Below are 21,071 nucleotides of genomic sequence, written 5' to 3' on the forward strand. Positions count from 1 at the left end.
TGGACTGAGGGGCAACTAGATCAGAGAGGATCTGGACCTGGACTGAAGGGCAGCTGGATCAGAGAGGATCTGGACCTGGACTGAGGGGCAGCTGGATCAGAGAGGATCTGGACCTGGACTGGAGTGCAGCTGGATCAGAGAGGATCTGGACCTGGACTGGAGTGCAGCTGGATCAGGGAACCATCACTGGAATACTGAAGTACCATGAGATGCTTCTGTTGTAATTGGCACAATCAAAATAAAACTGATTTGAACTGAAATATAACTCAGATTGGAGGTTCTTCAAGGGTTTTTCTTTGGTCCAGTTTTGTTTTTTTGAAACCAAGAATTCTACGTGAGCAAACATCAGCAATGGTGGTAAGAAAAAAAAACCCAAGTGTTTTCTAACAGGAAGAGTTCTGCAGAACCAGACTCAGAGGAGACTTTCTGCTGTTCTGGTTGGGCTGAGAGGATATAAGAGAAGGACAGGACAGCAGACAGGGAGGGATTAGAAGCAGCAGACACTGGGGTTTGTTTTTGAAAAAAAAAAGGATTTTCCTGCTTTGTCCGTTTGATGCATCTTGGTTATTTTAACCTCTTCAGCTGAGTACAGATGCTGAACGTTTCTCAACACTCAGAGAACTTTTAGCTCGACTTGATTTTTTCCTTTCCATTGTCTTTTCTCTTTATTTTAATTCCCTTTATCCTTTAATTTATTTTACCGCTTTCAGTTAGCATATTGTTTTTTGTTTGTTTTCCCGTTTCTCCTTTTCCTTTTTCCTTCTTCTCTCCTTTTGAAATCCATGACATTCTTATCCATTTTACCTTATTAGGCTATTTTTACCTTTCCTTCGGAGATGAAACCGCTTTTTAAAATCAGTGTGAAATACCAGTACAATAACCGAGAACAAATGTTTATTTGAAAGATTCAGGGCGGTGAAGGTCCACATGTGACCCCAGAGCCCTGTGGCGGGGTCAGGCCTCAAACCCTGGTTCAGGTAGAGGGTAGGGAAGTATCAATATTAATATATTAATATATATCTGAAATATTGCTCTCTCCATTCAAACCCTCCATTATTTCAGTATATTTGCTCTAATCCACTATTCCTTTTTGGATCCTTGAGTATTTTCATTGTGGTTCCCCGAACTAATGTTGCACTTTTATCTTGACAGATCATGTGCAATCAGCAAACAGTAAACCCTACAGAACTGAGCTAATTCTGCAGATAATCAGAAATGTTCCTCCACATCTGAGAGCGAACCCTGGAGCTGAGCAGAGCAGCTTCAGGAGGCTGCTGTCCTCAGCCTCCCTCATGATGACCATCAGATGGGTTCATGCTCTGCTGGAGGAGGAAAACATCGGAAATGTGTCACCCTGAAAGATCCCCGTCCATCCACTAGAGGGCAGCAAATAATCCCAACAAGCCCCCACTGGCAGAGAGAGACTCCACCTGCTGCATCTTCAGGTGAGAGTTCAGCACGAGGAGGAGCACCAACAGGCCAACATGGTGTCCTGGAAATGAAACATATCCTGAGGGCAATGGACCGAGAGTGAAGACAGATCACACACATTCCTGCTGTTTGGGGCCTTTGGAAACCTGATTACTTTAAATAATCTAAAGGTGCACGTGCTGGTCTTCTGGAGGAGTTATTGTTTCATTTTAATAGACTGATAAGGGTCAAAGTTCAGGACGTCATCTCTGTTTTCAGAGCATACATGTTTTTTCAAGGAATTCAGTCGTTTGCAGCATTTCAATAAAAACTAATGTTTTCCATCCTGAAGTATTTGCAGTATTTACATTACATTCCACCATTAATGAGCCTGAAACATCTCGGTTCCAGATTTATTTCCCTCCACTTAAAGCCATGACATTACACTCTCTTTAAAGTCTGTTTCAGTGCTGTTTGTCTTTGTTGCTGACAGCAGGGACTGCAGCTGTAGTGTGGTTGTGTGTGGTAGTTTACGCACAATGACAGTCATGGAGTCTGATTGCGAAGGCTTGAATTAGTTTTTAGCTCCAGAATAATTGAAAACATATGAAAAAGATAATCACAGCAAAAATATTTTCATGATTATGTGAGTCATTCTAATTTTAAAAATAATTCTTGTTTCATGTGCACACGTTTCCATTTTCCTTTTTAATATCCTTTTCTTTAAAATGTGCACTTTTAGACATAAAAGTTGTCTTTCATTCAGAAAAACCCAGCAGATGCAGGCTTTAAGGCCGCTCAGTGGATTCAGAAGGGCTTTGGATGCAGAAGTTTGAGAAAGACTCAGAGAAAGTCATAAATGTAAAAGTGCTGATGTGTTGAAATGTCTCTTTTCCTGGTGTTTGACCGAGCGCCAGATGAGCCGTTGAGACCGGACGCTGCGCCGTGGCAGCCGACCGCTCCGCTGGAGGATCAGCTGTTTAACTATTGATGTACGGTGTGTTAAAATGACAGTGTTGGCCGGTGTATGAGCCGCTGGGTGTGCTTCTATCAGATTGCTTCCAGTTGTGTTTTTTTTTTTCTTTCTTGGTTGGTAGTTTGTTAATTTAAGATGAATTCTGCTTCGTTATCCTACAGATTCATCCATTCATATCCATTCCTTCAGGTGATCCTTCCTATTCCGGTCTGTGTCCAGGGTTGTCGTCCTCAACCTGTGATCGGTCTCATGTTTCCCTCTGAAGAGCTGCAGCAGAGTCTGGATCTATGTGTGGCCCCTCACCATGGTTAAGAAGATAAGCTCAGTAATAATTCAAAGGAAACTTATCTGGCTGCATTGAGACAAAGAGACGGACGTCTCCATGGCGATAACCCGCCAGGCACCAAGCGAGCAGCCACATCTCCTGCAGACCCGGAGAGGCAACATGCACCGGTCCTACCAGCCCTTCAAACCTGTCACCAACCGATACCTGCAGCAGAGATGGGACCAGAGCGACTACGAGAAGCACCGCCTGAAGGTAGGAGGGCAGTCCTGGAGGAGCAGGTCAGGCCTGGAGGAGGAGGTCAGGCCTGGAGGAGGAGGTCAGGCCTGGAGGAGGAGGTCAGTCCTGAAGGGAGGAGGTCAGGCCTGGAGGAGGAGGTCAGGCCTGGAGGAGGAGGTCAGGCCTGGAGGAGGAGGTCAGGCCTGGAGGAGGAGGTCAGTCCTGGAGGAGGAGGTCAGTCCTGAAGGAGGAGGTCAGGCCTGGAGGAGGAGGTCAGTCCTGAAGGGAGGAGGTCAGGCCTGGAGGAGGAGGTCAGGCCTGAAGGGAGGAGGTCAGGCCTGGAGGAGGACGTCAGTCCTGGAGGAGGAGGTCAGGCCTGAAGGAGGAGGTCAGTCCTGGAGGAGGAGGTCAGTCCTGAAGGAGGAGGTCAGGCCTGGAGGAGGAGGTCAGTCCTGAAGGGAGGAGGTCAGTCCTGGAGGAGGAGGTCAGGCCTGAAGGAGGAGGTCAGGCCTGAAGGAGGAGGTCAGTCCTGGAGGAGGAGGTCAGGCCTGGAGGAGCAGGTCAGGCCTGGAGGAGGAGGTCAGGCCTGGAGGAGGAGGTCAGTCCTGAAGGGAGGAGGTCAGTCCTGAAGGGAGGAGGTCAGGCTTGGAGGTCTGGTGCAGTGGGATTCTTCCTCACAGGATTTCTGCTCAGACTGGGAGTCTCTGGACTAGAAAATGAGCTAAATGAGTTTCTATTGATTCAGCATCAGTAATAATCCATTACTGTTATGAAGCAGATTCAATAAAAAAGGTCCAAGTCAGTTGTGTTCTTGGTCATCAGGCAGTTGTCAGACCGGCTCTGGTTTGGGTAAACCAGCACTGTGTTTAAGTGTGTCTGCCGTGGTCTGTGGCTGTGTGCAGGTGAGCTCGGCTCTGCCTGTGGTGGACACCGCCGGCAGCAGGACGCCTGTCCACATGACGCTCAAACTGAAGAAGCTGCAGGTCAGGGGACTGGGCGGCATTCGCCACCCAAGACACGCTGCAGTGTGTTCCATTCTACACACACACACACACACACACACACACAATCACACACACACACACAAAACACTCATTTCCACTGCTGCTCACGCCTCTCCACCTTTTCCAGCTGCAGGAGGAGCGTCTGTCGGTCATTGACAGAGACAATCAGCTCCTGGCCTCCAAACTGGCCAACATCGTGTGCTCCAAAGGCCTGGTGGACCACCGGAACCAGTACCAGACCAGGAGGTGAGCGGTGTGGTACTGGAGACCTGGAGTAGGCTGGAGCCGCTGCTTCCGGTCACTCTCTCACTCAGTCTGCATTCAGGGCTGTGGATATGGAAAGCGTGCATGTTCAAGGAAGCAGCAATCCTGTGATAAGAAAAGCTTCGGCGTTTCCCAAAGTCGAGTCCTGTGGTGTGTTTTTAGTCGTTTTAAAATTCAAAGAGAGCATGACAAATGTTATGAGGAACGTTAGTGAAACATCACTGTGAAGCTCTGAGCAGGAAAAGCCTCCCAGCAGTGTGAACCTGGTCCAGAGAGTCCTGAAGCAGCTCCGACTGAGAGTGTGTCAGTGTTTTGGTCACTGGTTTGACATACTGAGAACCCAGAAGCCAATGATGCTGGCTCGTGTGAGCTATGGAGTTTGTGTTCTGCGTGTCTTCCTCAGTCTCAATGCTCCGAAGCGGAGGCAGGAGCTCCTGTTGGTCGGTCATCAGAATCAGGGCATCTACCAGCGAATCCTCGCTCGCCAGTCGGAGTACCGCCGCCAGCTGTGGCTGGACGACTGGGAGAAGACACAGCGCCGCCTGGACACCATCTCCAGATACCCCAGAGGGCCCACGGACCAACGGGTGAGTGGAGGACAGGGTTATTCTACAGATCAAGACTCCAACCTGTACAACCTGCTTGTGACAGTCGACAGCTTCAAGTTCGTGTTTGTGGAAAAAAAAGTGTTTTAAAGTGAAGCGGCCGTGTCTCCGTGTCTGCAGAGGTTTCAGAGGAAGGTGAAGTTTGCAGAAGAGGAAGGAAGTGAGGGCTTCTCCATCAGCAGCGACGCCTCCAGCAGCGACAGGACCAGCACTGAGACCTGAAACTCGTCTGCTGTCTTTACTTTGTGAAACAGTCCCCTGGTCGTCTCTCTCCGCTGTTGGACAGTCCCTCAGGATTAAGTTCACATGTTGATTTAAACGCAACCAATCTCCCTGAATTCTACTCAACTTTGAAATTTTGTCAGATGACCTTGACAGAATGGCGAGGTCGCGCAGAGTTCACGGAGCTCGGTTGGGTTGACATCAGCTGTGGAGCCTGGAGGGGCTGATGGGAGTTCATCTACGATGGACACGTTAAAGAAGCGGAGTTCAAGTGTTGCTCGGCTGTTTGACCTGCTGCAGAATAAAGCCGGCCTCTCTGCTGTGAGATTTCGGTGCAGACTGCAGCGCTCCACTAGGTGGCAGTGTGCTCCTCCTGTCCGCTTCCACCTCCTCCTGCTCCATCAGCCCAGGCTCCTTCAGGTACACTCAAAACCTTCAATCTTAGGATCAACAGCGGTTTGTTTCAAATAAAGTACAATGTTGGGTGAAGTCTTCTTTGTTATTTGGACACTCTGGACCCTCTGTGGGTCCAGCTTTGGTCCACAGGCCACATGTTTGAGACCTTTGCATGACACTATCTACCATATTCTCGATTCAGACTGTTTTTTTCTTCCTCATTGAAGACATCCATATCATAGTCAAGAGTTCTGGATGGGTCCGGGTGGAGTGCAGGTTTCATGGCAGGTTTTTCTCGCTTTCCTTGCTGAAAGAATGTTCAGCTGATCGGAACATTCTGCCTGTCACTGACATGAGATGAGTTAGAGCAGGAAGCTGGGAGGAACGGTCTTCAAACGTGTGCGTGAATCCCACTGTGAGTCTCTCCTTCTGTCGTCGCCTCATTACCAGGACAGTGTCGTTTCACAGCAGGAAGGGAATTTACAGAGAAGTTCTGAAATCTAGAGACGCTAAAACAGAAAGTCACTCAGAAAAGGCCCTGCTGGGGTTTGAGTGCATGACCCAGTCACTGTGAGGTGAAAGCATGACCCACTGCACCACCGTTCAATGCCACTGTTGAGTGTGTAGATATCATTACATAACACTCCAATACGTCAACAAATATCAGATAAAGCTCATCTGAAAATAGCCTTTTACAGTTTTATCCTTCCCGACACTGCAGACCATCAGCCAGATGTTTGAGAGCGCACCACATCTGGACCCGGCCAGCTGACGGTCCGTCCAGCAGGAACCACTGAAATCACAGCGCCCCACTCTGACCTTACTCAGTAATCTTATTCAGATACGCTTTTCATGAGTTACTTCCTCTTTTATATAGAAGAAACTGGAAAAGAAAATCTCTTCTTCTGAAGTGATCATTTTAGTTCCTGAGGACTTCAGAGGGCAGCAAGTTAAAGAGATGGCCGAAGGTGTCGTTCAGTCTTAACATGATTTAGAGAATGTAACAGAAATGCTCTCATATTCCCAGAGGGAAGGCCCTGAAGAGCGCTTCCTTCACTTTTGTATTTCTCATTCTATTTCACTGTGTTCTCAGAGTAAAGAGTGATTTGGTGTGATCACTGCTTTCCATCGCTGCACCTGTTTCCTGGATCTTGTGTGTTTTTTCCTTTTGTTCCTCAGTCTTCTCTGATTCTGTGTTTTAATGTTCCACTGTCATGAGTCCTCACCGTAAAGGCAGCGTGAGCAGCACGGTGGAAGGTTCTCTTCAGGCTCCTGTTGACCTGGACTCTGGCGAGCTTCCTCACCTCAGACAGCTGCCCTTTCCTGCAGAGCAGTGTCGTTCTGCTTGGTTCTCAGAGTTCTGCTTCCTGGAGGTTCCTCGGTTCTCTCACAGTAGAGCGCAGGCAGAGCTTCCAGCTATCAGGTTCCTGTCATCTGGAACCAGCTCCCAGGTCCCGGCTTCAGCTCTGGATCCTGACACAACCTCGGCTTTAAGACCGTTCTATCAGTCAAGCTTTCTACAGGAAGTCTCCTCTGGGTCTGGTTCTGCAGGAAGTCTCCTCTGGGTCTGGTTCTGCAGGAAGTCTCCTCTGGGTCTGGTTCTGCAGGTTTTATCCTGCTCACTCATGTTGAGCTCATGTTAAAGTACCTCGGAGTGACTGCGGCGTTTTTGTTGCTGTCGCCATAAAACTGAACTGAAAAGAAGAAAAAGTTTCTGTATTTATTCTCAGAGAATCTTTTTTCATATGGGTGCACAGCTGCTGAGCTGCTTTTCTTTAAAATAGGTTTTACGGAAACTGTTGCTGAAATAAGTTGTTATGTAAAGAGAATCCAACAGGAAGTCGGTACGAAGCGTCATATCTGAAGCAGCTGAAAACATGCAGATGTCCGTCCAGCAGCAGATGTCTGTCCAGCAGCAGATGTCTGTCCAGCAGGACGTCTCTGCTGCGAGCACGATGCCGGGAAGCAGAGGAGCTTAGTTCCGGTGCACTGAGAAACAGTCAAAATGCTTCTGCTTCTTAAAAAATCCTTTATTTCCCCTTGAATGAATTGACTGAAATGTGTGTGGACGCTCTGTTCTTGTTAATGTGTTGAACTGTAGCTTCATTGAGCTTCAGTCTGCTGGTGATTCAGGTGAGTTGGTCCATGTTCTCTCTGATCGCAGACGGAGGATCCTGCTCCAGACCCCTGCTGTGAAGCAGAGGCTGGACAGTCTGGAGAGCTGCTGTGACGGTGTGAGAGGCTGCCGGCCTCCCTTCACAGAGCTCCCCTGAGGACCCAGACTCATTATGGGCTCACTTCTGAGTGATATCAGACCGAGGTGCACATCTGGAGCGCAGCACCGTGTGGATTCACACACAAATGGAGGCATTTCCTGTTTGTGCGGCGCCGGGACATTAAAGCTTCTGTTTTGAGCGTTGAAGGTGAAAACAGAGATCAGCACGAGGCAGGAGGAGGCGGTGCTCGACACTCCTCCTCTGCCTCACTTATAACCCGGAGCCCAGAATCCACGCTGCAGTATCTCACACACACTTACACTCACACCGCCGCGTCCTGCAGCCTCCTCATGGATTACCAGCACCTCCTGCTGCTGCTGTGGACCTGCAGCCTGCTGCCAGGTGAGCTTTCAGTTTCACGCTCCGGTCTGCTACTGCTGCACGCCTCAGAGGCTGAGTCTGCATGCAGAGCATCAGAGCCGGATCCAGGACTGAGCGCCGGTCTGCTGCTCTGCAGACAGGCTCTCTCTGAGGCAGAGCATGTGGGTTTGTTCAGGCTGCAGAGAACTGCAAGGTTTATTAGCCTCCATAAGACTATAAAGATTTACAAGTCTGTGAAAGGCTTTAACTTTAACGCACCCGTTCACACTAAACTCTGTGTTTGTGGAGACAAACTGTACAGACCGGCATCGTGGATCCAACCCAGAACCACGAATTACATCCATTCAGCAGCGATGGGAGAGAAAGATAAAGGCTGAACAATCAATTCCATCAATACAGCAATCAATCAACGAAGCTGTCTTTATCTACATAACACTTTTCTTTCCCAAACCTGGAATTCATTAGAAGTGTTCTTTAAAATCAGCCTATTATACAAACGTAAGGGAAGAGTATAAGAAGAAAGCTAAGTCAGATCAGACACATTCTGCTCTTCCTGTCTGTTCTGTACTATTTGTAAAGACGGAGCTTGAATATGACTTTCTAGACGTGTCAGATGACAAGCAAGATCACTTGCTTCTGAAAAAACCCTACAAAACCTCAGAATTTATTCACACTTTCTCCAGAATTCAAGACGTGTGAGGAAACGTTGAATTGAGCAAGAGGCGGAGTTAACAGTTAAACCTAATTTCAAATTAACTTAATAGAAAAAATGAAAACGTGACTAAACTGAAGGCAGAGAAATCATTGAGTGAAGTGATGACACTGCTGGTGGGACGCCGCAGCAGGACGGTGAGTCCAGGGGTCAGGGAGGAGTACTGCTGGTGGCGCTGTGGTTCAGTGGGGTGTTCTGGCTCTCTGGAGACCCATCGGATCAGGCCGACATGGGACCAGGAGGTCCAGGTGTTGGGCTCAGAGCTCAGCCCCGAGGTGACGGGCTTCCTGAGACGGTCCCGGCAGCGTTTCTTTGGTGAGTGTCTGTCATGGCGGCCAGTGGAGGGCTCTGTCTTTACTTCCTGGAAACCTTCCTCGATCTCAGTTCTGATGTGTCGCTCAACGCGGCGTCCATCAGGCTGCAGGGTGAGCAGAGCCTCCGTCAGCGGAGCAGTCCTCACCAAACACAACAGCATCAGCACCATCAGTGAAAGGCATCCGATAGCAGGAACATAGAGCTCTCACGCTGGACTTTTGTTCAGAATGTTAATAGTTCTGACTATAATCTGGTACTTTTCTAAACAGCAGAGAAATAAAAAGAAGAGCCTGCGAGGCGTGGAGCTGAAATGTGAAAGCAGCAGGATGCGTCCCTGGAGGTCGGCCTGCTCTCGCTCTGAGGAGGGTTTCTCCAGGAAGTGCTTTTCTCCAGCTCCACTGGCTTTTAGGACCGCGTTTTAACACTCCACTGATGGTGCGGTTGTTGTTTTTGTCAGTGTGCGGCTGGTAACAGGGCTGAGGGGTGGAGGGTGGAGGCAGGGTGGAGGTGGGGCAATATGGCACAAAGCTTCTCCCCTTCCTCTGCAGGTCAGGCTGTGATCACATCTGGACACAGGTGCTGAGCCGGGACTCAACAGTCGGATTTTACCAAAGAGAAGAAGATGGTGAATTTCACAGGAAGCGGCAGAAGGCACACGCTTCGCCGACTGAGCCCTGATCAGGACCGGGTCCAGAAACCTCATCTGGGACCCTGGCGTTCAGTGGAAAGCTGTTATTATTTCACGTCAGTCTACACAGTTTTTACTCATATATAGAGGTATTGACACACACTGTGTCTTTGCAGTCAGTAGTAACAGTCCTTCTATTTTGGGACCTAACGCTCAGACTCTTTCCACCAGCAGGGTTTCATTAAAGGAGCAGTTTGGTAAATTAGTCATTGGTCCTGATAACAGTGCTCTTCCGCTTGCCCTTAATTTACGCCGGCCTTGCTGTCAGCTTGGTTGGCTTCATTAGAGCAGCAATGCTCCAGCTGGATGTGACGCAGCCCTGAAGACCGCTTCACATCCGATCACACCACATCACCAGGAGAACACACAGCCTGACAGGCCTGGCGAAGGGTCCAGTCTCAGCTTCTACTGAAGCTGCCCATCTGAACACGTCTGAAACGATCGGTGCTCCATCTGGATGTGTGAATGGACGGGGCAGCGATCAGCAGGAGGCCTGGTGGAGCTTCACATCTTCATCTGGCGCCCCCTCCAGGAGAGTCCAGGTTGGACACCACTTTTTAAGAGATCTGAGATAAAAATGAGAACTCTGGTTTATTAACAGGTTGTAAAGCCACTTTGAGAGGTCAGAGGTCAAACCAGGCAGGCTGTCTGAGGTGAAGGGTTCCCTCTCTGGTGGGGAAGCGTCTGTCTGCACGCCACAGGAAGTGACACAGACGGCGTTCGGCCAGGAGCTGCTCCACGAGCGCCGCTCCATAAATTACTCCCATCCATGACCTGATTAGCCTGATTTCTTCCTGCTGGATCTCATTTTTTTTCCTTTTGCATATGAAAGAAGACTGCAGACGTCGGTTCTCCTGAAACAGGAACCGTCTGTGTGGAGCTGCCGCTGCCCCGGCGGAGCTCTAATGTGTTTTCAGTTAAGAGCGCTGCGATGTGGAAAATCCACCATCCAACAAAAAAACATAGAAAAACTCAGTCTGCCTGGCTGCTCTGAAGAAAAGTGTCAGGGAGGAAGATCCATAACAGATAAACACTGGACCGGTGTGGGCGGAGACCCAGACCTGGGGGAGGGTCTTCTGTCTCTGCTCTGGAAAGCCCTGCTCTCCCTGGAGCCAGCATCTCTGATAGAGGGAGCCAGTCTCTGGTTCAGCTCCCGCTCTCTGGTTCAGCTGGGTCTCTGGTTCAGCTGGGTCTCTGGGTCAGCTCCCGGTCTCTGGTTCAGCTCCCACTCTCTGGTTCAGCTGGGTCTCTGGTTCAGCTCCCGCTCTCTGGTTCAGCTCCCGGTCTCTGGTTCAGCTGGGTCTCTGGTTCAGCTCCCGGTCTCTGGTTCAGCTGGGTCTCCGGTTCAGCTCCCGGTCTCTGGTTCAACTGGGTCTCTGGTTCAGCTCCCGCTCTCTGGTTCAGCTCCCGGTCTCTGGTTCAGCTGGGTCTCTGGTTCAGCTCCCGGTCTCTGGTTCAGCTCCCACTCCCTGGTTCAGCTGGGTCTCTGGTTCAGCTCCCGCTCTCTGGTTCAGCTCCCGGTCTCTGGTTCAGCTGGGTCTCTGGTTCAGCTCCCGGTCTCTGGTTCAGCTGGGTCTCCGGTTCAGCTCCCGGTCTCTGGTTCAGCTGGGTCTCTGGTTCAGCTGGGTCTCTGGGTCAGCTCCCGGTCTCTGGTTCAGCTCCCACTCTCTGGTTCAGCTGGGTCTCTGGTTCAGCTCCCGCTCTCTGGTTCAGCTCCCGGTCTCTGGTTCAGCTGGGTCTCTGGTTCAGCTCCCGGTCTCTGGTTCAGCTGGGTCTCCGGTTCAGCTCCCGGTCTCTGGTTCAACTGGGTCTCTGGTTCAGCTCCCGCTCTCTGGTTCAGCTCCCGGTCTCTGGTTCAGCTGGGTCTCTGGTTCAGCTCCCGGTCTCTGGTTCAGCTCCCACTCCCTGGTTCAGCTGGGTCTCTGGTTCAGCTCCCGCTCTCTGGTTCAGCTCCCGGTCTCTGGTTCAGCTGGGTCTCTGGTTCAGCTCCCGGTCTCTGGTTCAGCTGGGTCTCCGGTTCAGCTCCCGGTCTCTGGTTCAGCTGGGTCTCTGGGTCAGCTCCCGGTCTCTGGTTCAGCTGGGTCTCTGGTTCAGCTGGGTCTCTGGTTCAGCTCCCGGTCTCTGGTTCAGCTGGGTCTCTGGTTCTGCCCGGGCAGCCCATCGTGGAGGCTGACTGCGACTGTCTAGTCCAGGTTCCTCCTCCACTCAGCTGGAACAGACGGAGCAAACCCAGGACAGACTTGACCTCAGCTCCACCTGTCAGCAGAGGGTGAAGAGTTCACAGCAGGCTGAAACTTGGGCTCAGGAACCAGACCAGGAATCTGGACGATTGTTCTGTTGAACACACTGAACCTGAGTTCTGGGGACTAACTGCCCTGAAGTAGGACTGGATTAAAGTGAAGGACGTGAAAGCTTCAGAAGCTTGAGCTCCTCTTGCCACATAAGTGAGTGTTTTATCTTTTTAGTAGAAAGTGACCAGTCCTCTGTGATCTGGACCTTCTTCAGCTGGTTGGTTCAGGAGCCCACTGTCAGGGGGTCCAGGGCTCACAAGGGGGTTGAAGCACAAAGTGCTCCAAGATAAAACCCTTTCTCACGTTTTCAACTCCCAAACTGACAACTGATTTTATTTTGAAAGTTCCTACTTTCACGTTAAAACTAAGATTCATGATTGTCATTACATACACAGCTAGATTCCAATACTCCGTGTGTGACTTCGGCCCTGTTTACACAACAAGGACTTCAGTTTCACACAGAAAACATTTGTTATGTTTTATGTGGCCGCAGTGGCGGCGCCAGAGTATTTTTTCTGGTGGGGCTGAGGCGGGGCTGACCCATATTGTGGCAGGGCTCCAAAAAATGCCAGAACTTCAATGTGAATGTATATTTAAAATAAAACAGCACCCGGGCTCGATCTAGATGCAGTGAGAACACGGTCGCTCCCTGGGTCGAGCCAACTTTCCTCGTTTCCCGCACTTTTGTCCGTGTGAGGCTTCCGTAGCGCACGACACGAACTGAGCACGCACATCCAGCATGGCGGAGAGGAGAGCCGGTCTTCCTTCTGAAAGTCAGTGATTTGTACGGCCTGCAGAAAAATCATGTACAACAGAACCACCGTTCTGGCTGCGTTCCGTCTCCGGTCCGGAATCACCGCAGCCCCGCCTGCAGTGTCTCTGCAGTCCGCTGGAGGAGGTTGCCAGATCTGTCATGAAACCCGTTTAACTCAATAGAAAGCAGCCAAACCGCCATCTCGGTTGGAAATGCACGTTAAAACCGTATTTGTATAATTAAAAAAACACATCATAAACACGTAATCATTACATCAACCCGTCCGACGTGTTCAATAAAGAAGCTTGATTTGGCAGAAACCTGCTCAATCTGGCAACACAGAGCCGCTCCTTTACATGCGCCGCAGTGGCGCTGCTGGATTTCAAACTTTTATTTTTTCTTGGATGGATTATGGTAGGGCTAATACAATTCTGGGTGGGGCTTTAGCCCAACCAAGCCCCACCCTGGCGCCACCTATGTGTGGCCATTTACACGAAAACGCAACTTTTTGAAAATGACTCCCAAAGGCAGAGATTTTCAAAAATGTTGTAGACAATGTTTTCCTCCAGTGTCATGACTCCCAGTCCAGATTCTCCTGATACTGATCCTGGTCCCAGTCCAGATTCTCCTGGTCCTCGTCCCAGTCATTACTAGAACTAACAACAGCACCAACTAGTGGAGCAACATGAGAACTACCTGGTTTTCAGTGTTTCTGTCTTTCTTATTGTTTTGTTGCCGTGTTTAGTGAAAATGATCTGAAACAAAAATGCGAAAAGGATGTGTGTTTGACCTCAAACCGCCTCATAGTCCAGGCAAAACGGTACTTTATCCAAGTCACACACACACACACACACACACACACAAAGTGTTAACACATGTTTAAAGATTACCACTCTATCATCTGCATACGTGGAGACACATTTCTTAGATGTAGCGGATGCTGATTGGACCTATTTGATGAAGAACGTTGGAAAAGAGCTTGATTGTTTACAGCGTACTGTGCTTGACATGCATGGCTGTAGAACAAGAACCACAGCTGACTCCAGATGCTGCAGATTCCATGCTGTAAACGGGCCGTAGTGAGAGCCGCTGTGTCCTTTCTGATGTTCGACCGACTCCAGTCCTGGAGCGTCCAAAGTGACGCCAACATCTTCATTCTCCACATTTGTTCGGAGGCTCCTGTCCTAAAAAACCTCCTTGGCTCTGCATCAAACATGTCTGCAGTTACTTTACTCTGATGCGTCTGTCCACCACGTTTTCCCACACCACCTGGTTTTGGGGCTTTTCTGCTTTAATGTTGATTTCTGGACAGCAGAGTGTGTTTTCCTGGCACTCCTCCTGAGCACATCGGATTGTCGGATGTATGTTTTCTGAGGCCGGACACATGGCGGACACTGCGACTGCTGCGGGCTCTGAGATGCTGTCAGGCCAAGCAGGTCTGCATGCTGCGTCATTCAGGGGTGATCAGTTTTCAAACTGTGCACAGATTTATTTTGCAGAACTTGAAGCTGGTTATTGGATTTGAATGCTCTCCATGTCAAAGGGGATCGTGAGAAAGCTAGCTTTACTATTAGCTTCGATTAGCTCTCTCATACACAGCGTGGCTTTGATTAAACACAAAGTTTTCTGTGGTCAAAACCAATCAAACTATGAAAAGAGCGAGTAGCAGAGGGAGATAAAATCACATGAAGCACTGGAATTGTTGTGTTTTCTCTGCAAATGACTGTGATGATCTGATGCTAAGGAAACAAGCTAATCTTATTTAAACTGATATAATCTGAAAATAAAACAAATATATCCATCGTGTATATCTGTACTTTAAATATGTATTTTTTTTTTTTGTTGACATTTTAATGAACATCAGCCATATATAATAGATTGAGGGAGGCAAAGTGGATGCAGACAAAAAAGAAGGCCTAAAACCTTGGTTGCGTTGGTCATTTTTGTGGTTTTAATGTTTGAACTGTGGAGAAAACACATGCATACAAAATGAAAGCACGCAGCGTGTAGGCAGCATGGAATCGAACCCAGAAACCTCTCACTATGAGAGCCAACCACTGCACAACCCTGCACCCCCAAAACAGGTTGTTCTCTTGAAAAGTGTGTCCTCAGACCTGTCAGTGGGTTGTTTTTCATCACCCTGCAGACAGGCTGCGGTCGTCGTCTGCTCGGATCTCTGGAATGGTTTTTCCACACCCACACGCCTTCACAGTGGTTTCTTCTTCTTTTTTTATCCAGCTGACACTAAACTCTGCGGCCACAAAGACAACAGAACATTTGAGGTGTCCAGGCCAGATTCTAATCCGCTCTAATCTAATCTGAAAGTTTATTTTCAACGGTTGGTTCTCCACAACAGTCCTCTTTGAACTGCTGTCCTGAACAGCCGAGAATTTTAGAACTTAGACCGATTAAAAATCAAACTCTACATCAGGTCTTAACTAATCACATTTAGACTGAATTACCAGCTTAACAAATGTGTCTCAGAGCTTGAGTAAAACTCTCGTAGAGGACCTCAAACCATCAGGACTCAAGCAGAGGACCTTAAACCAGCAGGACTCTAGTAGAGGACCTTGAACTGTCAGGACTACAGTTGAGGACGTCAGGTTCTTGGGACTTGAGGATTTTCTGGTGACTCACTTGTATCTGGACGTCCACGAGTTGTGTGGAGACAATCAGCTTCTAAATATTGAAAACATTGGAAATAAAAACCCTCTGGCTGCAGTAGTTCACATGCAGGATGCCAGAGTTTTACTGGACAATGTAAACACTGGAACTCTTTCAGTTCACCGGACAGTGTATTGTCATTTGTCTCCATGCAAGAGGACGGTGGAGCATGCGGTGGTAAATGTACACTGTTCAGGCCAGTAGTTGTGCACGTGCTGCAGTGCATGTTGAGGAAAAATGTCCGTGTTTCCATGCAGAAGGTGTGTAATGTCTGCAGTCTGGAAAAAGTCTACAAAAGTGGACGTGGTTAGGGCTAACCCATCCACTGCTGTGTGTAGGCTAACCCTGTCCACTGTCTGTGTCCATTGTCCCTGTCCAGGCTAACCCCAACCGTGTCCTCTGTCTGGATTCGTGGCAGTTGGACGTCTTTCCCTGCTCTGTGCTCGTCTCCTCCTCTGTTGTCCCCTGATTGCTGCCTGCTGTGCCTCGTTTCCCCCGTCGTGTTTCCCCTCCTTTCTCTGCTGGCGGTTTGGACCAGGTTGGTCTTCATTTCATTTCTTGACTGAATCTTTACTAAAGGTCTGCTTTTGTTTTGAATTGGTGTCTGCATCCTGCTCTTTCTGCAGTCCGTCCAGCCGTGCAGCACATCTGTCCTGCATGTTTTAGATTCGCCTGTTTAAACACACCTGAATCCACTGATCACCATGTTATCCCCACCAGTCCCTGTTATTCCAGACCGTTAATCTGCAGACCGGTGAGGTGATGCAGAGACATCTACCGGATCGGGTGAGTGGAAAGCAAAGAGAAGATCTCGACGATGAACCTCTTCCTTTTCTTCTTTTCCAGATCTTCAGCATGGCTTCAGCTTTGACACTAAGAAGTTTAAGATATTCTCTGGATCTAAAGACGCCCAGTTTGGATACACGGTCCAGCAGCACGAAGCAGGAGGACAGCAGTGGTGAGAACAGACGCACACTTCACGTCTTTCTTCAGTCAAAGTGCTGTAGGACCCGCTGACAGTGGGTAAAATCCACAGCATTTCAGGAAATTAAAGTTGGAATTTGTAGATTTCTAATGACGTCCATGTTTTCAAGATAAAAACAGATCAAACCACAATAATCCTGATCAACACAATAAAAACCAGAATCACTGAAGTCCAGTTTTAACCTCAATATAAACACTACAAATGTTTATTAAATATTCTAAAAAGTCATTTTGAGTAACTTCCTCATTTATTTCTGTTTCTTTCAAAAGCTGATGACAGCTTTTGAATACATGATAAAATGTTGAACATTTTGTTCTTTTACTTTGAAAAAGTTCCTACTGACTGATTACTAATGAGCCAAAACCATTTTCTGTATCCTATTAGTATGATTTCTTGAGCCAAACAACGTGAAGTATGTAGTATTTCAGTCAGTTTCAGACGTTTCGAAAACGTTTCGTGATAAATAAACATCATATGTTGAAGCTAGTTTATGGTCATTGTGACTTTAAAAAGTCCCTTGACTCAAAATTTTCACATTATTTGATTGTCATGTAAAGAAAAATGTTCATTTTTAGTTGAATTGAAGAAAACAAATAAAATTTTCTTTTGGCTTAATGCAGTGTCTAAATATCTTATGAATCCATTTAGAGTAAAGGTCGATGGTGAGTTTTGAAGAAGATCTGTTTAAGTCTGGCTTCATCGATCCGCTACGTCTTTATTTCTCTGAACAGAAAGCCACTTTCTCCTCTCTGTGCTCTTCTCATTGTCCTTTTGTCTTTTTCTAATTCAAATTTCAGTCTTTGATCAGCAGACCTCTCCTCCTTGCGTCAGTCGTCTGTCTTTATGAACGTTTCATCACATTGAGATACTGTGCAGCCTCTCCTGAAGATCTCAACTTGTTTATTTGAGAAGAGTGCTTGAACCAAAAACAAAAATGAAATTGGAGAGAAGGTAAGAAGGGAGAAACTCAGCGTCTGGCAGGTTCGGTTCACACTGATTCCCAGAATCCTGAGGGATGAAATGGATGCTGTCTGTCTGGTCCGGAATGAAAACAAGCGTGGAGTTCAGCGAGGATTTATGGGAGAGTGCAGTGTGTGGACGGGCGGCCAGCTGGACAGGTTTCCTCAGGCTGCCTGTTTGTTCCTGCCGTGTGTCGCTGAGTTATGCGCAGATTTGAGCCCGATGACACATTTTCCATCGGAACGTTTCTGCCGGTTATTTTTCTCCCTTCTGGAGCGTTCTCCGGATGACGCCACGCGGCTCTGATCTCATGCAAACACTGGCGTTCCTGGACGGTTTGTCCTCGTCAGCCTGTGTGGACGAACGGAAACCTGAGACCTGGAGCCAAGGACCGGAGAGACAGAACGACAAACCATCAGGAGTCTCCAGCTTTATGCACGGAGTCTTAAAACCTGCAGAAGCTCTGGGTTCGATCGCCTCTGAACGTCGCCTCTGCCTGATCCATCACCAGCCCTGAAACCTTCGGTCCCATTTTATTGATCCTCATGAGGAACATTGGAAATCAGGAGGCAGGTCTTTGTATATTTCATGTTGATCAGGAATTCTAACGTCTTCACTGCGATGTCCAGCTGAGCAGCGTCTGGCGGTGCAGCGCTCTGAGGGTCTGACTGGAACTGGGTGTTCCTTGTGGTCGTTCTGTGAGGAGTCTGCATGTTCTCCCTGTGCAGCCGGGATCAGCTCCGGTTCTCCGTCACCCTGAGTTCAGTACAGGAGGGATGCGGGGCCTGGACCGGGTCCAACCAGGGGGGCTGGACCGGACCGGATCCCACAGAGACCAGCTCTGGCCTCCAGGAACCCTCTGAGCTCCGGCTGGTTGTTTTCCTCCCTGCAGTCGGGCTGAGCGTCTTGTTGAGATTGTGCAACATCTCCAGTCTTGTGGTCTGGAAACCCTTTAGCCCAGCCAAATGCCTCGCGATCCTCCCGGATTACAAACCCCTCGGCCTTTGAAGTCTCAGGTAAAGAGGTGGAAAGAATTTGCATTTGTCTCGCGAGCAGCTCGTCCCACATCTCCAGGTAGACGAGCGCGAGGATCTGGAAACTATGTGCTGCGGTTTGTTACTCCCCAGCCTCCCTCTGAGAAACCCATCATCCCCCTGTGCGTGCGTGTGTGTGTGTGTGTGTGTGTGTGTGTGTGTGTGTGTGTGTGTGTGTGTGTGTGTGTGTGTGTGTGTGTGTGTGTTTCTGCTCCTCAGGTGTTTGACTGGCGGGATGATCAGGGTAACAGTGGAACATTCCTCGTTTTTCTGTCTTTCTCTCGTTGAAATCTTTGCACACATGGAAAAGGTTTGTAGTGATGAACTGTCACAATCCCGTGACCTTTAACCCTTCACTTCTGCAACAATTTTACAACACTGACTTATTTACAGTAGAAGAAATGTCTCAGACTCAGAGCCAGTGTGGACTTTTCCTTCATCCACTCGTTTCATTTTATTCCACACATAATCAAAGAGCAGCATGCAGGTTGGATTGTTCTGGACAGGCAGAGATCTGAGTCTGTAGGAATGATGCAGGTCTTTCAGATCCAGGTTTGAGTGTGAATTGATCTTATTTAAAGTCCCGACTGCCTCATGCAAGAATCAAATCTGCTCTCAAATCAGTTGCTTGAAGAGGAATTAACAAAAGGAAAATCTGAGCAGCGGCAGCACAAGAGATTCAGAAAACTTTGCCAGACTGAAGGAATTTGATCTGCTCCTCCTTTTGTAAGGAGGCAAAAACACATGAAATCATAAAGAATGGAAATCTCTACACCCAGTTTTATTTGGTGGAGCTCAGCTTCTTGTTTTTCCCTCTCTGATTCATTTGACTGTTTCAGTCCTGACTGAGAGTCTGAGGTCAGGATTCAGTGATAATCACTTTAAAACTCTCCATCCTTTCCTTCAGCCTCCTCAAGCACTTTACTAGAACACATTTCTCAATGAAACACAGACTGATCTGTTCCCGTTATACCTGCAAACCTAAAGAAGCCCCACAGCATGATGCTGCCTCCACTGTGCTTTACAGAAGGCCGCCTGAAAAAAACATTCAAAACGATCCAAAAAGAGAGAAATGAGGGAAACTTAGGATGAATCGCTTCAGATGGATTAAACATCCAACCATCAGCATGAAATGTGACAAAACGTCTCCCGAGACACACGATCAGGTCCAGCTGACCCCATTCTGTTAGAAAGTCCAACTGAAATCTGAAGCAGCGGGAAAAGTGACTGCAGCACATCTCCCTGTAGGAGCTGCAGAGGAAAAAACAAACCGCGCAACAACTCACACACACACACACACACACACACACACACACACACACACACACACACACACACACACACACACACACACACACACAGGAAACACCACAGGACCAGATCCTGCTGGTAATTAAGAGACAGACGGCCCGATGAAGCAGGGAGAGCAGGTCCAGCTGGTGCGTAGTTCAGAGGTCGTTACCTAAAGGTCGATGAAAGCACCTGTTCAGGAAATGACCCCCGGGATGCTGGGAAGAGTGCAGGCTGCAGGATGTGGTCTGGACCCAGGTGGTCTGGACCCAGGTGGTCTGGACCCAGGTGAACTGGGCCCGGGGCTCTCTGGGATGTGGTCTGTCATCCGGTCCTTCAGATGCGGACCGGAGACGCGTTGTCAGACGCAGAGGTCACGTCTGCTCAGGTCTGTGAGTCACAGCCTCTTCCCAGAATGCACCTTGGCCTCATGTGGAGCTGTTTACTCTGGATAACTTTAATAACAGGCCGGCAGCTTGACATCGAAGCAGCAGGACCTGGTTTAACAAGACCGCCACAGCAGCCGTCCTCTCCGGGGCCGCGGCCGGGGGTTTACCGTCACAACGAGGAGGAGGAGGAGGGGGAGGGGGAGGAAGAGGAGGAGGAGGAGGAGGAGGGGGAGGAGGAGGAGGAGGAGGAGGAGGCAGCTCTTCCTCTGAATGAGGAGAGTGTGAAGCTGCAGCAGGAAGCAGGAAGCAGGAAGCAGGCAGGCTGGACAGGACAGCCTGCTCTCCTGACAGGAGTCCAGAGTTTGGGTTCTCCTCTGTCAGTCTGACCTCTGGCAGGAGGCAGGAGCTCTGAGCGTCAGCAGACCGGTGTGAAGGAGTGAATCCTGTAAAAGAGTCTTTGCAGCCTGCAGCCTCCAGCTGCTGCAGGCTGCTGCTGCTTTTTCCTCCCATAGTAAATATTTACGGCTGAAGGTTGGATTTCCTCATCTTTTCCACATTGTGAGATTTTTTACTGGAGGCTGGGATCTGTAAACAAGAAAAGACGCAACTTGGGCTGGTTTCAGGATTTTATTGGATTTTTTTTTTATAAACTTTTGTTATATTTATGGTTTTGCATGAGTCCATACTGAGAAGCTTGTTTTTCCGTCAGTTTTCCTTCATTACCCTTAAATAAACCCGGTATTAATATGTCTGTAGCCTCTGCTTCTTTCCATTGCGTGTTCTTATAAATCAGAAGGGGTTTAAATCAGTTTCCAGTGTTGATGTCTGAGCGGTGAACTCTCGGCGGCTGCAGGAGACTCGGGCCGTCTGCTCCCCTCCCGTTTATCATCTGCAGCCACTGAAGCTTCTGTTCACTCCCAGGACAAAAATCAAATCTTCTTCTATTTTGATTTTGATTGAGAATTTTTACTGCTCAGTCTGAAAAAAGGTTCACAGCTGATTATCCACACTTA

General features: G+C 48.7%; 2 protein-coding genes across 2 annotated transcripts in view; both read left to right on the top strand.

The window, feature by feature from the left end:
• The first annotated feature begins 2,831 nt into the window (after positions 1 to 2,831).
• Positions 2,832 to 4,983, top strand: LOC115391492 (uncharacterized protein CFAP97D1). Its single transcript, XM_030095766.1, has 5 exons — positions 2,832 to 2,924; positions 3,791 to 3,871; positions 4,020 to 4,123; positions 4,527 to 4,743; positions 4,882 to 4,983. The coding sequence occupies exons 1-5, from the start codon at positions 2,832 to 2,834 to the stop codon at positions 4,981 to 4,983; spliced, it is 597 nt and encodes a 198-aa protein (XP_029951626.1).
• A 2,902-nt stretch (positions 4,984 to 7,885) lies between these two features.
• Positions 7,886 to 21,071, top strand: part of itga11b (integrin, alpha 11b) — a 29,744-nt gene continuing 16,558 nt past the window's right edge. Inside the window, exons 1-2 of the mRNA XM_030096345.1 lie at positions 7,886 to 7,997; positions 16,247 to 16,358. Coding sequence (XP_029952205.1) covers positions 7,946 to 7,997; positions 16,247 to 16,358 — 164 coding nt within the window. The 5' untranslated portion in view covers positions 7,886 to 7,945. The remainder of the gene's footprint in view (positions 7,998 to 16,246; positions 16,359 to 21,071) is intronic.

Source organism: Salarias fasciatus, chromosome 7 (genome assembly GCF_902148845.1).
Source record: "Salarias fasciatus chromosome 7, fSalaFa1.1, whole genome shotgun sequence".
Classification (NCBI taxonomy): domain Eukaryota; kingdom Metazoa; phylum Chordata; class Actinopteri; order Blenniiformes; family Blenniidae; genus Salarias; species Salarias fasciatus.

What these genes read in the sequence shown, in the direction of transcription:
- LOC115391492 (XM_030095766.1), top strand. Translation starts at nt 2,832, where the DNA reads ATGCACCGGTCCTACCAGCCCTTCAAACCTGTCACCAACCGATACCTG. An exon ending in ACGAGAAGCACCGCCTGAAG is followed by an intron (nt 2,925 to 3,790) that starts GTAGGAGGGCAG and finishes GGCTGTGTGCAG; the next exon opens with GTGAGCTCGGCTCTGCCTGT. An exon ending in TCAAACTGAAGAAGCTGCAG is followed by an intron (nt 3,872 to 4,019) that starts GTCAGGGGACTG and finishes CACCTTTTCCAG; the next exon opens with CTGCAGGAGGAGCGTCTGTC.